Source organism: Danio aesculapii, chromosome 15 (assembly GCF_903798145.1).
Source record: "Danio aesculapii chromosome 15, fDanAes4.1, whole genome shotgun sequence".
NCBI classification, from domain to species: Eukaryota; Metazoa; Chordata; class Actinopteri; order Cypriniformes; family Danionidae; genus Danio; species Danio aesculapii.
This window is the reverse complement of record NC_079449.1, coordinates 20,911,571-20,927,626: the sequence shown is the minus strand read 5'-3', so window position 1 is coordinate 20,927,626 and position 16,056 is coordinate 20,911,571. Positions and strand designations below refer to the sequence as shown.

Here is a 16,056-nt window from a genome sequence, read left to right as displayed (position 1 = left end):
TTTAAGCTTGGTCTCATTTTAAAGTAGACCTATGTGCCTTTATGTTTACGAAAATAATAAAACAATGAATGTATATGTTAATATAATACCTGAAATATTTATTTTACGAAACATGTTTTAGCCTAAACCTTTAGCCTCTGAACCAATTATATTCCAAATTTAAAGTTGATATCTTAAAAAATGCGCTTTCAGTAAGATTTTGTTTGGCCGCAGTACTGGACATGAGCGGCAGGTGATATTCAGTTTCCATTGGTGAACATACAAGAATGCCCCCTATGTACGAGAGGGTATTTTTTCTGTATTTTAACGTGAAATTCTAAAGTACTATGGGCAGTTTGGTGGTATTTGAGTTGAATGTAGCTTCTAAAAAACATCTAAACAAAATTTTACACATGGATTGCTGTAGCAAAGTAATGCTTTATATGACTCTGATGGGTATCCTTGTTTCAAATTAATAAATAACAGTTGCTCAGTAAAATCTATCACAAAAGATATGCAAAGTAGACATTTCAAACTTTCAAATGATATTGTCATGATTCCTTTATGTTCAGACATGGGACGATAACCGGTTTTAAGGTTTACCGCGGTTTGAAAAAGTCGAGGTATTAAAACTGCAAAAATATTTTGTTATACCGTTTCTAAGGTATATGTAAAGTCAACGATTTGTTTTAATTATGTAGCCTGACAGCCTAATTGTGTAGCCTGACAAAAAAAGTTTTTTTTTTTACTAAGAAATTTAAAAAGAAATTATTTTACAACAGTAAACATAATACCGTGATATTTTTATTCAAGGTTATCATACCGTCAGAAACTTAGACTGGCCCATGCCTAGTTCAGGCTACAATATTATGGTTTAAAAATGTAACTGTAAATGGTCCCACAGACTGTAGAGTGATGGTAAATGTTTCTTTAATCCATTAGTCTTCTTATGTAACAAAAAACTGTGGTTAGGTACTTATTCAGAAGTCTTGGACCTTTCAGACGATATATAGCTTGTTACGATTTAATGACAAAAAAGTGAACATTAGGTGTCCTGGTGGCAGGACAGTGACAGTTAATGGGGTTTAAATAACTTCTTTTTTTCAGTTTAATACATTGGTGCCTCATTTCTTGCTAAAACATAACTGATAATAAATAATCTAATGATTTTAGATGGGTTTTTGAATGCTGTGGTCACGAATTTGTCTTGCGAGAGTTGGCAATGCCACACTCACTCTAACACACTTTCAGCACTTCATATGGAGATACCCAGACACACACATACACACACTGTGACAGCCACCCAGCCCCTCCATCTGCATGGCAGTCCATGCCAGTGCATCTCAAAAGAAAAAGCACCATACTAACCTTTTGTAACCTTTCAGCAACAGCCCTATGTACTTGGCAGTAAGCTGTGACTAACTATCAGCAGTCTGTGGTAAGAGCACTTTGCCTTGAGGGAATGTGTAAACATGAGAATGAGACTTGCCAGTGTAAACATCATCATACTGATTGATGTACAGATCCACTGTGCTCAGGACTCTATACATCATGAGCATATACACACTCTTCACAAACTTTATGGTGCTGGACTGACTGGATGTGAGGTGTTTTTAGTAAGCTGCATAAATTAACTGATTTTGCTTTATAATGAGAAGAAATGCTTTCTTGAATTCTTTATTCATGAAAAGATGTATATAGTAATGCTTCCAGAATATGATGGTTTTAAAATATTTTGTTCAAATAAACCCAATATTGATATTACTTTCAAAAACATGAACTTTTTAAAAGTCAGTCCAGATTAATTTTAATTTCTAAACAATATATCATAGCAGTGCGATATGGCTGTATATCGTCACTGGTGGGACACTTTTAAAACAAATTAGACAATAATTTTTTGTAATAGAAAATATGGCTTAATTATTCATCTATATTATAAAAAATTAGCAGTAGATAATTCAATTCAATTCAATTCAATTCACCTTTATTTGTATAGCGCTTATACAATGTAGATTGTGTCAAAGCAGCTTTGACATAATTAATGCCAACTTGCATTTATTTTAGCTTCTATTGTTTAACAGATAAAACATTAACTTTTGAATATTAAAAAAGATATATATATATATATATCTATATATATATATATATATATATATATATATGTGTGTGTGTGCGTGCGTGCGTGCGTGCGTGCGTGCGTGCGCGCGCGTGTGTACGTGTGTGTGTGCGTGTTAATCTAAATATAAATCTAAATGCCAAAATCAAAAAATATTGTTAAAGCACCAAAATCCCACCAACCGAACCCCACCACCAATTTTAAAAAAATCTAGATACACCACTGAAAAGCACATTAGTATTAATAGTGTCCGGCGTCTCCATATGGGAGTGCGTGTCGACAGCCTGTAATGCCATTTGTTTGGGCTGCAACAGTGCTCTTCTAGTCTTATGCTCCGAGCGCAGTGATCAGCTACACCTGCTGAGCCAGGACAGGCTCTCTCTGCGGGACGCACTGCTCAGCACTACCTCACAGAAAAAAAAATGACTAACATCCTCAGAAACATAGACGAGACGGTGTCCTCCATAGCTGATGAGTTCGCCCCAAAATCAGAAATCAGCAGTGGCCCCTTTCAGCCTCTTTACAGTGGGGTCGTGACCTCAGCTGAGTGATGGGACAGAAGAATTGGAGCCAACCTAAACGGCTCCCCATTCATTCGGGGCCCCATCCACAGGCAGGGCAGGGGCCAGCACCACTGTCACAATCAATTGCAACTGAAGGGACAAATAAAGCAGCCCTCCCCAACTGGCCTGTAATAGCAGGCACTGCAATATCTACATCACCGACCCAATGAGCTGCCATGCGAAAATATTAGGCAGAGAGCCATTCGAGAAAGAGAGAGAGAGAGACGGGAGGGGGGTCAGGCAATACACAAATTATACAAAAGAGATTCTTGTTGTCTGGCTGGCTGTTTGCCTTGTGAGAGATATAATAACTAGCCAGGATCATTGAGAAAACAGGGCTTTTCCAACATTTTAGCAAAAAATGTAGCGCTACGTACAATTTGGGGCAGTTTTCAGCTGAAATGAATACTACGTAGAAGCAGTAAATCAACAACAGCTTTTATTACTTTCTATGCAAATTATCATTATGAGGCAGATTATCAATGACTCAATGGTTTAGGTCTCCTTATGATTTCCTCAATGCTAAAACTCAATCATAAATAGGGATGTAACGATTTACCGTGAGCCGGTTGAAAATTTATTTAAATATGTGACGATTCAAAACGGTAGAAATGTTAAATGAATTGCGATACATTTTTTGAACAGAGGGGGTGCTGTGTTTACAGGCCCAAACTCACTTTACCTGCACATCAGCAGCGAGCAAGAGCTGGGCCTGCAGAGTAAAACGACAGCGGTGAGGTGCGCCAGAAAAAACACAAACTGTGTGCAAATACTGCAAAAAGATGTTTACTTATACAGAACAACGAATATGATGCACATAAACCATCCGCTCAGGGAAAAACTACTGTCACAGACGTCAAGATGCCTTGATGACTATTAATAAGCCAAACCACGCCGACTGGATGATTTGTAGCAAGAAAAATGTTCAATTAAGAAGAAAATTTTGATGGTTTTTGCATCTGAACTCTTTATGTATATATATATATATATATATATATATATATATATATATATATGAGCAATTCCAGCGTTATGGATGTGACATTTGCACTAAAAACTCAAAACATAAATTCACATAGGAAGTATACGTTAATATTATGTTGAAGGAACTGTTTATATTTTACAAAACAATTCACCACAGAGTTATGGGATTAGAAAAATATCAATCTGTACACATTTTTGAAAATAAACATGCGTTATGGATGTGACAAAAAAGTCTGTGAGTTTACTGTTGTCAACGTACTTTGTAGAAGATCTGTGAATAATGCTAATAATGCTAATCAAAAGGATATGAGTCGGCTCACTATTGAACAAATGTGATTATTTTATTTGACATTTTTGTATTTATGAGGAAAATGTTTTGTTATGGATGTGACACTTTTCTGTTATGGATGTGACAGATGTGAAATACACATATATACATATACACATACATATATGTGTGTGTGTGTGTGTGTGCATTTTTCATGAGCCAGTGTTGGATGTATGAAGAGTGTTTGTTTGTGTGTCTTGGCGGCACCCTCTGGGTCCCAACTGGGCCTTGTGTCACAAACAGATGGGCGCCACACAAAGGACCCCCTCACCTCACCAAGCTGGTCCCCGGCATGCCTGATTAAACCCTAATACCAAAGTTAGAATTGATACAGTGACTCGGTGGTGATTCAATTAGGGCAGTGGGCATGAGTGAAGCTGTACAAAAGAGATAGGGTAGTTACAAAGTCATTCTAGTTTGATTATTATTGCATCCTGCACGTGGAAGCAGAAAATTACGGACTCGTGTGTTGGAGACTTGATATCCTCAGGGGCCGTATCAGGCTCGCATTCGTGCTGGTTGTCACAGTTGACAAAAATCACAGAGTCTCTACTGATTTGGGCATTGCCAAGTTACTCCCCAATGGTGGAAGAGCTCACAAGGCAAAATTAAAGCAGTGTATTAGGAAAAACTCTAGGTAAAGAGTAAACATCTTTCAACTGTTAAAACCAACATGGGGTAATTATTTATCTGATAAATCAACAAATGGAAGAACTTATTATAATAATAGATAAATATAGAATAAAATGTCAGAAAAATAAGTTTTCTTTAAACCTTTTCTCATTATCCTCAATAATACAGGAAGACTTTGCAATTTCTTCAATATACTAACCATAGACAAATCTACAGTAAATTCTCAAAATGAAAAAGAAATCAATGGAGTCTAATGAATTCTAATATTTTAATTCAAATTAAATTTTTTGTTAAATACTTTTATTATAGAAATCACAATTTTTGAATTGTTGCATTACAGTACATAGTTTACTCACAATTTCTACAAAGTTGTACCCTGACTGGTAAAATGTATGGCTAATTCCAAAAAGCAAATGCATAATAATAAAATAGCATTAAGCATTTATTTTACTAGACTTTTCTAATTCTGTAGAACTTCCAGTTCTGTTTTGTTTTGTTTTGCAGTTTTGTTTGCAGTGGTGTAAAGTATCAAACTACAAATACGCAAATTACTGTAATTGAGTAGTTTTTCCTCAGAAATTGTAATTTACTAAGTAGTTTGAAAAACATTTACTTTTACTTTCCCTTGAGTACATTTTTAGTGCTGTATTGGTACTTTTACTCCACTACTTTCCTTTAACCTGCAGTCACTACTTTATTTTTTCTAGTCTATGTGGATTAGAAAAATCAGTCCTGTAATTCCTGTCCAATTAGATTGCACACAGAAGGTTAATCGTCATAATGAACTACCTCAAGACATGGGCAATTTATAATTGCAGCAAACTGTTTGGAAGCATTAAAAGTGTCCAAGAAGATGTCCAAAATCTTTACACACAATGACCCAGAGACTGTTTATATATGCATGTCATTGATGAGAAGATGATGGATGTTAACTGTATAATGACCAAAATGGTCTTAAACACCCAGCAGGCACAAGAAATCAATATGACGTCAGATTGACGTTGTACCCCAACATTTTGAGAATGTTGCAGTTTGTTTGGAAATGAAAATCAGGTTGACGTCAGAACCCAACATTCGGCCGACGTCAATGTCCAATGTCCAACCTAAAATCAACCAAATATCAATGTCTAACAATGTTACAGCTTGACATTGTGTGGACGTTACCAATATGACTTCTATCAGATGTTGGATTTTGGTTGCCATACCTGATGAATAAATGTCAGTATTTGACATCAATATGATGTTGATTTATGATGTTGGCTCAATGTTGGATTTGGTCACTTTCTAGCACAACCTAAAATCAACCCAATATCAACATCATTTGATGTCATTGTTGGACATCAAAATAACATTATCTTTAGATGCTGGCTAGACGTTGAATTTCGATCACCTGATATCTCAACCTAAATCTAACCTAATATTAACGTCTTATGATGTTGTGTGCCTGCTGGGCAAACTAAATGCACTACAGAATATTACGTTTACACACATCCACAAATTACATGTAAATGCATCAGCTTTTTACAGCGTAATACTCACTACTCACTACTTTGAGTAATTTTAACTTAGACTTTGAGTAATAGTTACAACAGATACTTTTACTCTACTTACACATCTTTAGGCAAGTAATGGTACTTTTAGTTAAGTGTGATTTTTTAGCACTTTTTTCAACACTGGTGGTTTGTAATTATATATATATATATATATATATATATATATATATATATATATATATATATATATATATATAGTAAAATGTATTAAATGAATGAGCTTATTATATTTTATAAATTTATTTTATTTAATCACACTTGAGGGCATCACAGTGGCTCAGTGATTAGCACAATCGCCTCACAGCAAGAAGGTTGCTGGTTCGAGCCTCGGCTGGGACAGTTGGCATTTCTGTGTGGAGTTTGCAAGTTCTCCCAATTTAGCTTACTGGGTAACCTAAATTGGCCGTAGTGTATGTGTGTGAATGGGAGTATATGGGTGTGTCCCAGTGATGGGTTACAGCTGGAAGGGCATCAAGGGAAGGGTAAAACATATGCTGGATAAGTTGGCGGTTTATTCTGGTGTAGCAACCCCAGATTAATAAAGGGACTAAGCCGAAAAGAAAATGAATGAATGAATGAATAATCACACTTGTAAGACACTTATTTGTTTGCTTGTTTTTTTAATTTTTGCTATATTTGCTAATAAAATGTATGGTAAATAATATTTTGAAAAGATTAAAAAGTATTACAGAATTACAGAGTAAGAATGTTTTATTAATTTATTCTAAGCACAAAAAAAGTATGAATAATAAATAAACAATAAACACACAAAAAAAACATCCTATAAAGAATATTTCCACACAGAACAGGACCACCTACAAGCAAATAAGTGTTGCTAACATCTCTCCTTTGATATTAGTCTATGTGATTTAAGATTCCTGTGATGATGATAATCAATACGGCAATGCAACTGGCAATGATGTATGCACTAAGCAGAAGTGCATTAGTCAGGACGACACCGCACGGTGGGTATCGACAGCAGGGAGCCAATACGACACGTGTGAGGACAGATAGACGTATTACTATACACAGAACAACATGGAGATACAGAGATCTCAGATGCCCAGCTCAGACAGTCAGCACTTTATCTACAAGTCCCTTTGAATGACAAGAGCCAAACCGCAACCTGCACTCCTGCAGTTTTTTTTTACTGCATTGACAAAAGACAGCCTTCTCTATAGCATTAGATGTTTAGCATCCGGATAGTTCTATTAAATAAATTAATTAATTAATTAAATAGAAATAGAAAAATAAAAAAATAAAAAAATAAATAAATAAATAAATAAATAAATAAATAAATAAATAAATAAATAAATAAATAAATAAATAAATAAATAAATACCATAAAACTGGCATTGTATATACATTTATAATTGAGAAGGTATAGCTGGCATATGTACATCCAAAATCCCAGCTCTTGATCTACATTTAGGGATTGTGTGTTTGTGTGTGTGTGTGTGTGTGTGTGTGTGTGTCCATGTGGAAGAACTGGGGAAGCCTCTTATCTCTCAATGTTCCCCTATTCATTTCTCACTCACTACCTCTCTATCTTTGTCTGGTCTTGCTGATATGCTAATCGGTGTGTAAGTATATCCTGTCAAATAATTATGCCACATTAATACTATCCTCATCTCTGTATAATTTGTGCATGTGCATAATCGTATTTAGATTTTTCCTCAAATGTGAGAACTAGAAAAGATAGTCTTACCTTGGGCAATTTAATCTGCGATGATTGAATATCAGACCCTTCTGAATATGATAAAATCCTGTGCGGCAGAAACAAACTTTTTCAGATCGGCTTTGATGGCTTGTCATGTTTGTTTGTTTGCTCGCTTGATTTCTTGTATATATTAGTTTTTGACAATACTTTTTTTCTCAAATGTAATGTTACAAATTTCCATCCAACAAAGTAACTGAAAAAATAAGCGAATCACTTTAATTCCATTTGTATAAATGCATTACATCATGAATTATGTCGGAATGACATTTGGAAATGTAATAAAGGGCATGATTATGCTAGCAACAGAGTGTAAAACCATGGAAATTAACAACAAGATCAATTGAAAGTTCAACTGAAAGAATAATATTTCCTAAAAAACCTTTGGAGTTAACAATTAACATTTACAGAAAATAAATAAAAAGGATCACAAACACTTCAAAATGAACCTTTATACCAGGTAGCTATATAAGTCAACTGTAGGAACTATAGTCACCAGTTCTGTTGCTCAAAAACAAATTTGTTGAAGCATCTGTTGGCTTTAATACAACTTAACAGCATCACACCCCTGATGATGCGCAGAAAATTACACCAATCAGTAAGTCGTATTGAAACACACAAAAAGACAACATTATCTTCGCTATAAAGACAATTTAAACGTTACGAACGTTTAATTTGGAACGTTAAAAATTGGCAGAGGACGGCACTTTTCCCCCCCTGTAAAATAATAATACCTTCTTGAGGTCAACCTAAATATTTCCACTAGGGTTAGGCGATGACAACCAATTTGGTATCGTACGATGTCTAAGGTGAAACAAGGCGATGGACAATAGCACTGTCATCGTAGGCGGCAGTGAATTAATTATTTATGAATAATTAATTAATTCATAACTAATTCATTATTTGTAGCCTACCAATTCAACTAACTGACCTGCATGGTCTTTGTTTTAGCCATAACCCAATCATAAATAAATCAAGATAAGTTACATACAAATTACCACCTGTCAATCACTTTTTCCGTGGGATTCTGACATGAATAGGCAGAGTGATCTGTGTCGTTATAATGGCGTCAACTAACTTGGTTGGTAAAAAAGGTGCACAACCAACAGCAATCAACCAACAGTCTCTGATGTTTTCGCTAAAATTACTAAGCACAAGCGCGAAAGCGAAAGATTGAAGAAGTGTACTGATGCTGGGACACAATACCTGATAGATTCAAAAGACCGTTATACATTAAGAGTCATTAGACAAGATTTATTAAATATCACGTTTAACAACTATTGTGAGACGCGATCCAGCGGTACATCCTTGATAAACTGTCCGACGTGCACTGTGTTCACAGCACCCGCTGACTACTGGAGCTCAGTGTCAAGATGTGCACATAGCCTACACTGCAGCGCTTGACTGTGTGTGTGTGTGTGGTCATTTAATGTGTGCGTTTTCAGCAGTATAGTGTGGAAGGAGGGCTTTTCAGAAATGCTGGATGAAACGCCAGTGTGGACAAGGATCGTTTTCGTTCTAAAACGCCATTTTAAAACTAAGACGTACAGTATTGGTGTAAACGGGGCCGTGTGTATTTTTCGTGAGCGGGTTGCTACTGTGACGGAGGCGGGGCGAGGGATTGTGATGCCGGCTCTGCATCGTGATGTCTGGACGATGGCATCGTCTATCGACCCAAACCTAATTCCCACCTCAGACATCTTGAATGTGACATTAGACCATACTCTGAAATAGGAGCTAACTTAATCCCACCAACAGGTAAACTAAAATCATTTCTAGTCCCTGCAGTGCAAACACCCTAAAAGGGAGCACTTTTGCCAATAGTTATAGGAACTATGAAAATGCCTCTAAAGGATCCATTTTGATCATGAATTTAAAACAGGATATAGTTCAAGCAAAAAAGCTGTTTAACATACTCAATGAACTTAGATCCCTCAAGCCCTCCCAGAAATCCAAGCTTGACTCTGTTGTAGAAAGGGGTTTATATATGTGGACATTATGCACAAAGAAAAACGTCAGACCTGACTCAGTGCAGGTCACGTTAGGATGAGCCACTCAAGGAAATGACAAGTGTGGAAGATAATGGTGCGAGTGGCTCACCAAATAGGCATTCATCTTTGTTGCTTTTGTAAGGCAGGGCAAGCCAAGGTCAGCAGCTGAGTGAAGCTTCGTTGAGAGTAGGCGGATTCACAAAACAGCAGACTGGACAGGAGGCCACGTGTCGCTTGCAGGATTAACAATGGTCATTTCACAGAGGAACAGCCCTTTCTCTTCGTTTGTCTCGAACCCCCACAACACCCTCTAGCCACTTAGGGCCTGCCCTCTCCTTGACATTTGACCCCTGACTGCTCACAGGTGCTGGCCTCGCACGTACATACAACGCGCACATATTCAGGTCTCTGACACCAGAAAGAATGAGGTGCAGAAATCTTCCGCCATGGCCCCAAACACCCTCAAGTCTCTACCCATGACCTACCTCTTTCACCTTCTAGAAGGCTAGGAGAAAAATGAGAGCAGCTCATGTTAGGAAACACTTTCAATTTGTCTCTAGGTAATATGCGAGGTATTGCATTAAAGACAAATAGCATCCCCTTCCGTTTCCTTTATCACTGTCAAGGCAATTAATAGGCCAAGGACCCTTTTACTGGGTTAGCAGACAGAGGGCAAGGCGAGAAGCTCTCATGGAGAAGGCCAACACGTCCTACAGTTTCTCATCAACACCATCAGAATGCATAGAGGTGAGGGGATTCATTTTTTTAGACATGATTTATCCATCATCTATTTATGTACAGATGGTCATTATGGGTTCATACTGTACTAAATGAGAGTTAGAAGCAGGTCAAGACAACATATGTGAATGTTGTTCACATTTCTGAAGAATGTGAAATTTTATGGAATCAATCTATTTTTGAGGAAAAATTGTATGTGGAAACCACTGCTGCACGATATATCTTTTCGGCATTGATATTGCAATGTACGAATCTGCGATGGTCACATTGCAAGATCTGCAATGTCGAGTTGGGATTATAATTAAACAGGAACCACAGTTCATTCATTCATTCATTTTCCTTCGGCTTAGGCCCTTACTCATCAGGGGTCGCCCACTAATCCAGCATATCTTTTACACAGCAGATGCCCATCCAGCTGCAACATAGTACTGGGAAACATTCATACACACTCATTAACACACATACACTACGGCCAATTTAGTTGATTCAATTCACCTATAGCACATGTCTTTGGACTATGGGGGAAACTGGAGCACCCAGAGGAAACCCACACGAACATTGGGAGAACATGCAAACTCCACACAGTAATACCAGTTGGCTTAGTTGGGACTCGAACTAGCAACCTTCTTCCTAACCACTGAACCCCCGTGTCATCCGAATCACAGTTCAGAACATGTGATTTGTGGAGTCATTGCAAAGTTTAATCCTAATAGAATGAAAGATTTCTCATTAGGATGTGTTTTAAGGCCTGTACAATTTCTAGTGAATTTAAGTGACTGGGGCACAAGAATTTGTAGCTTTATCAAAGATTTATTGTTTTTGATTATTTGCGGTGCTATTTATATGTGATTATTGAGTTTTTGTACCGCAAACTGTTAGAATCTATGGAAAGCACTGTATATTTAATTTTTATCTAACCGGAGCACCCGGAGGAAACCCACACCAATACGGGGAGAACATGCAAACTCCACACAGAAATGCCAATTGACCCAGCCGAGGCTCGAACCAGCGACCTTCTTGCTGTGAGGCGAGAGCGCTACCCACCATTTTTCTTCGGCTTAGTTCCTTTATTAATCAGGTGTTTTACACAGCAGATGCCCTTCCAGCTGCAACCTATTACTGGTAAACATCCATACACACTCAAACACTACAGCCAATTAGGTTTATTCCATTCCCCTACAGTATACCGCATGTCTTTGGACTGTAAAGGAAACCAGAGCACCCGGATATGTGTGCAAACTCCACACAGAAATGCCAACAGGCTCTGGTTCATGTTAATACATCTTGCAGTAAAAAAGAAAATACTGCAACGTAAATTCTTTACAATATAGTGCAGGAAACCCACTAGTTTTCAGGAAATTAGAATTTCTGCATCGTCAAAATTGGTGATGCTGCTTTACATAAGATCACAAGCTTGCATGTGAATTTGTATGACTAGTATTTTATTTTAACAAAATCAATCTAAAAATGAAATTACGAGCTTATATTTATATATTTTGACTTTTTTTTGCGTGTTATATTGTTCTCAATGCCAGCTGTGGCCCTGACTCTTTGGATTCTATAACATATAGAATAATTTTTAGATTTATATACTTTTTGTTATCGTTACAGTTCATGTCAATGAAGGAAATAGATAGTTAGCAGCAAAAACCATCATCAAATTGTCAAAATTTAATAAATGAACCCTGTGGACATGAAAACTTCACAATTTTCTGAAATGTTATCAAGCATTTTATCAAGCTTCTGATATCATTACAAGCAGTAATTTTTCAATTTGATGTTCAATATTATATTTATCCCTCACACTGTTTTCAACTCCTTTCTTATCTTATATAAAGCCTTTTAATAAAACACTTCAGTTTAAATTCAGTGTCATAGTGGACACAATGAAAAGATGTTAAAAAAGGAGCCCTGTCACTGTAAAAATGTGTTTTATTCATACCTAGGGACATTATTCAGTGTCACCCATGAACAAAATATTACCTATTTTTCATTAGCGGAGTTAGTCAAGGACATCGTCAAACCTGTATTCATTTCTCTGTATCACTGTCCATAAGGCATTATTATATCATGACAACTAAACAAAAGCACTGCCGCGCTTGTCTCGATGATGCTTTTCAGTGCTTTGTAACTGCTTATGTGGGGAAAAAATACATGAACAGTTGTCAGGATCTTCCTTTTTTTGCACAAATTTGATTTCGAGGAAGTGGACGTTTGCGTGTAAGTGTGTGTAACAAAACGATAAGAGAGGCTGGATCTGATACAGGATGATAAAACACTTTGCTGATGTCGGGGTGGATTTTTGCATTTCACAGGGGAGGAATTGGATGTTATCTGTGTCAGGGGAACATTTTTCCCCTGGAGGCTGCCCTGGGGGCTAGAGCCTTTCCCTGCTCACCCACAGACACACTGCTAATCTCTCTGTATTACTCAACAACATGCGGACAGATTTGTGAGAAATAAACAAATTGCAATGCAACGTAGATTTCACTGCATATATAATAGGTCATTGTAAAATTAGAAGAAAACTATATAAATATATATACATTTGTTCATCCCTTTTTTTAATCTATTTCTCAGAAAATACAGACAATATATTTGGTGGATTTAAACAAGTTTTGAAATACCTAAAATCTAACATCTTCAGGAACAAAAGGATAATACATGTACATTCAAAGGAGTTTATGTAAAAAAATACAACATTTCAACAAAATTGTAGATTTTTTCATGTTTCTCTTGATTTTTTTCTGTTTCTTAAAATTTTATTCAATATTTTTGTTATTTTAGTTTATATTAGTTCCAGTTTTGGCTTTGGGACTGATTAATTTAATGCATATGTACAACTATATTATTGTAAAAAGCATCCTATAGACAATATTCATATAAAAGAAAGATCTGAGAGGCGTGTAAGATCTGTGTCAGGGCTATGATTGGTCGACAAGCAAAATGCGTTGTTCAAACACCAAACTTCCATACAACAACTACAAATTCATTTAGCGCTGAGAACATTAGCGGCTGCTCAAAGCAGTTAGGCTGGGCCAAAGGGCAGGTGAGGTCTGGGTCGGTGAGCGTATGCGAGGTGGATTGAAGGACAGGGAGAGAGAGACTCGGGTCTCCTTGGCTGTGTGCCTTTCAGCTACCCAAGCCTGATCTCTGACGGCTGCCCGGCTACTTTACATGTCTCATTTGAATATATTGATTGGGCCATCTGTAAGCCATTTATCTCTTTCAAAGAACCGTTAGAACAAGCCACCCCTCCTTCCTTCCCGCCCACCCTGTGTCTCCTCTCACATTTACACACGTACACGCACGAATGCTTGCGCACACGCACACACACACACACACACACACACACACACACACACACACACACACACACACACACGAATATACACACACATGCATGGACACATGCCTCCCCCACCTTTAGACACACACAAGTGAACACATATGTGCATCTAAACAAAGCCACCACTCCAACATGCTAATGTACAGATGACGATAATAGAGACACAATATGCAAAAAAGAAATCTATACATAACAGCTGACAGGAGCTTTATCTACTCAAAACTGTCATTCATGGGTCTCTGAGTGGAGTTTTCCCCTAGAACAGACTGATGTAGGACCATGGACAGCACTGCTAATGCATGACTCACCTCAGCAACATGCAGGACAAAGTCAGGTCACTCTGTGTCTTAGTAGTCTTAGTAAATCCTCCTCCCGGCTTCAAGGCAGCTTTTTTCAGATATCTGGAATAACAAGCAGTGTCATTGATATTTTAACTGAAACTACTTAGAACTATTATCTTAGTTAAATGAAATGAATATAAAATAAAATAGACTTTTTAGATTAAATGTCAAAACTTAAAGGTGAATTAAATCAGTAAAATAACGTAAAATTTTCACGTACAAAAATGTGTAGACAGACAGACAGACAGATACAGGGTTCCTACACGTATTTTACTACTAAAATTCCATGAATTTTCCAAGAATTGTTATTGAAACCTATTGTTTCATGTAATGTCTACATATACATAGTAAATAATAAGAAAAACGTTCAAAATTATTACAGCATATCATAGAACATGCAACAATCTATTTTAATATTTTGTTGAAATTTGTTTTTATATCTTATAAAATTGACTTTGAAAATGCTTACACAGCACTAACAATGTGAGAGCAAGTTTTTGGCCAAGGACAGAAAAGAAGTAAAGACAACTAACCTATATTCAAGTTAGGGCTGCACAATATATCGTTTCAGCATCAATATCGCAATGTGGACATCCGCAATAGTCACATCGCAGAATATGCATTATGTAAATTTGGGATTATAGTTTAATATAGAGTTTAATCATAACTGAGTAAAAGTTTATCATCTGCATGCACTTTTAAAGAGATAGTTCACTCAAAAATTACTTAACATTTTCATTACACCCTTCACTTGTTGAAAACCTTTATGAGTTTTTTTTTTTTATGAACACAAAAAGAATATATTTTAATAACTCCTATTGTATTGAAACAAGTGAAGTGTGAGTAAATAGAGTGTACATTTTAATCTTTGAGTAAACTGTCCCTTTAAGGGCTGTGACTGTGTGAACATTACAATATTTCAAATTTTAAAACATCCGGCCACAAGAAATCTTTTGTTACTTTAATAAAGATTAAATAATATATCAAGAAGACTATGCAGTGTTGATTATTCAATTTCTGTACCTGAATAATGAATACCTGAAAACTTTAATTCACTTTTGTCTTTACTATATTTTATTTATCTATGCTGGTAATTTATTTGTTATATATTATTCGAGATTCTGGCCTCTACAAAATCCCCCAATCAATCCAAACAAACCTGTTTAATCATCTGGTGAAATTGTGCTCACATCGCAATATATACATCGCAGAAATACAAAATATCGTAATGTCAGATTTTTCCAATATCACATAGCCCTAATTGAAGTATACAGATATTTGTTGATATTTGCATTTTTCTGTTTTTCCAAAACTTTTCCAGGCCTGGAAAATGCCATGTGAACATTCAATGACTTTTCCAGGTTTACCATGACTGTATGAACCCTGCAGAAAGATATGTGAGCAGATTACTAAAAACTACTTATCAATAAACTAAAAAAATATAGCTCTTATCTACTAAAGAGTGAAATCTCAGGTTTGTATCATTCAAAAAACTAAAAACGTAACATTCGACCAGCAATAAAGTACGGTATGTGTATTTCAGGGGCAATTAAAACTAATAAGAATAGCAAACTATAAACAATAACAAAATAGACCCTTTGAAATGGTTTGCGAGCTCTACAATTCTGTAATATGTCAAAAGTACAGTCAGTTATAGCTCTAGATGTTGTAATAATGATCATTAATGTTGATTAATGAACACACATAAACACGTTTTTGTGATTGTAGAAACGGCACAAACATTACCTGGCTAATATACTCAGA

General features: G+C 36.3%; 1 protein-coding gene across 1 annotated transcript in view; it reads right to left on the bottom strand.

Moving 5' to 3' along the window:
• The window catches only part of lhx1a (LIM homeobox 1a), a 73,272-nt gene extending 58,950 nt beyond the window's left edge, over positions 1-14,322 (bottom strand). The window contains exon 1 of the mRNA XM_056474380.1: positions 14,260-14,322. Coding sequence (XP_056330355.1) covers positions 14,260-14,270 — 11 coding nt within the window. The 5' untranslated portion in view covers positions 14,271-14,322. The remainder of the gene's footprint in view (positions 1-14,259) is intronic.
• Between the last annotated feature and the right edge of the window lie 1,734 nt (positions 14,323-16,056).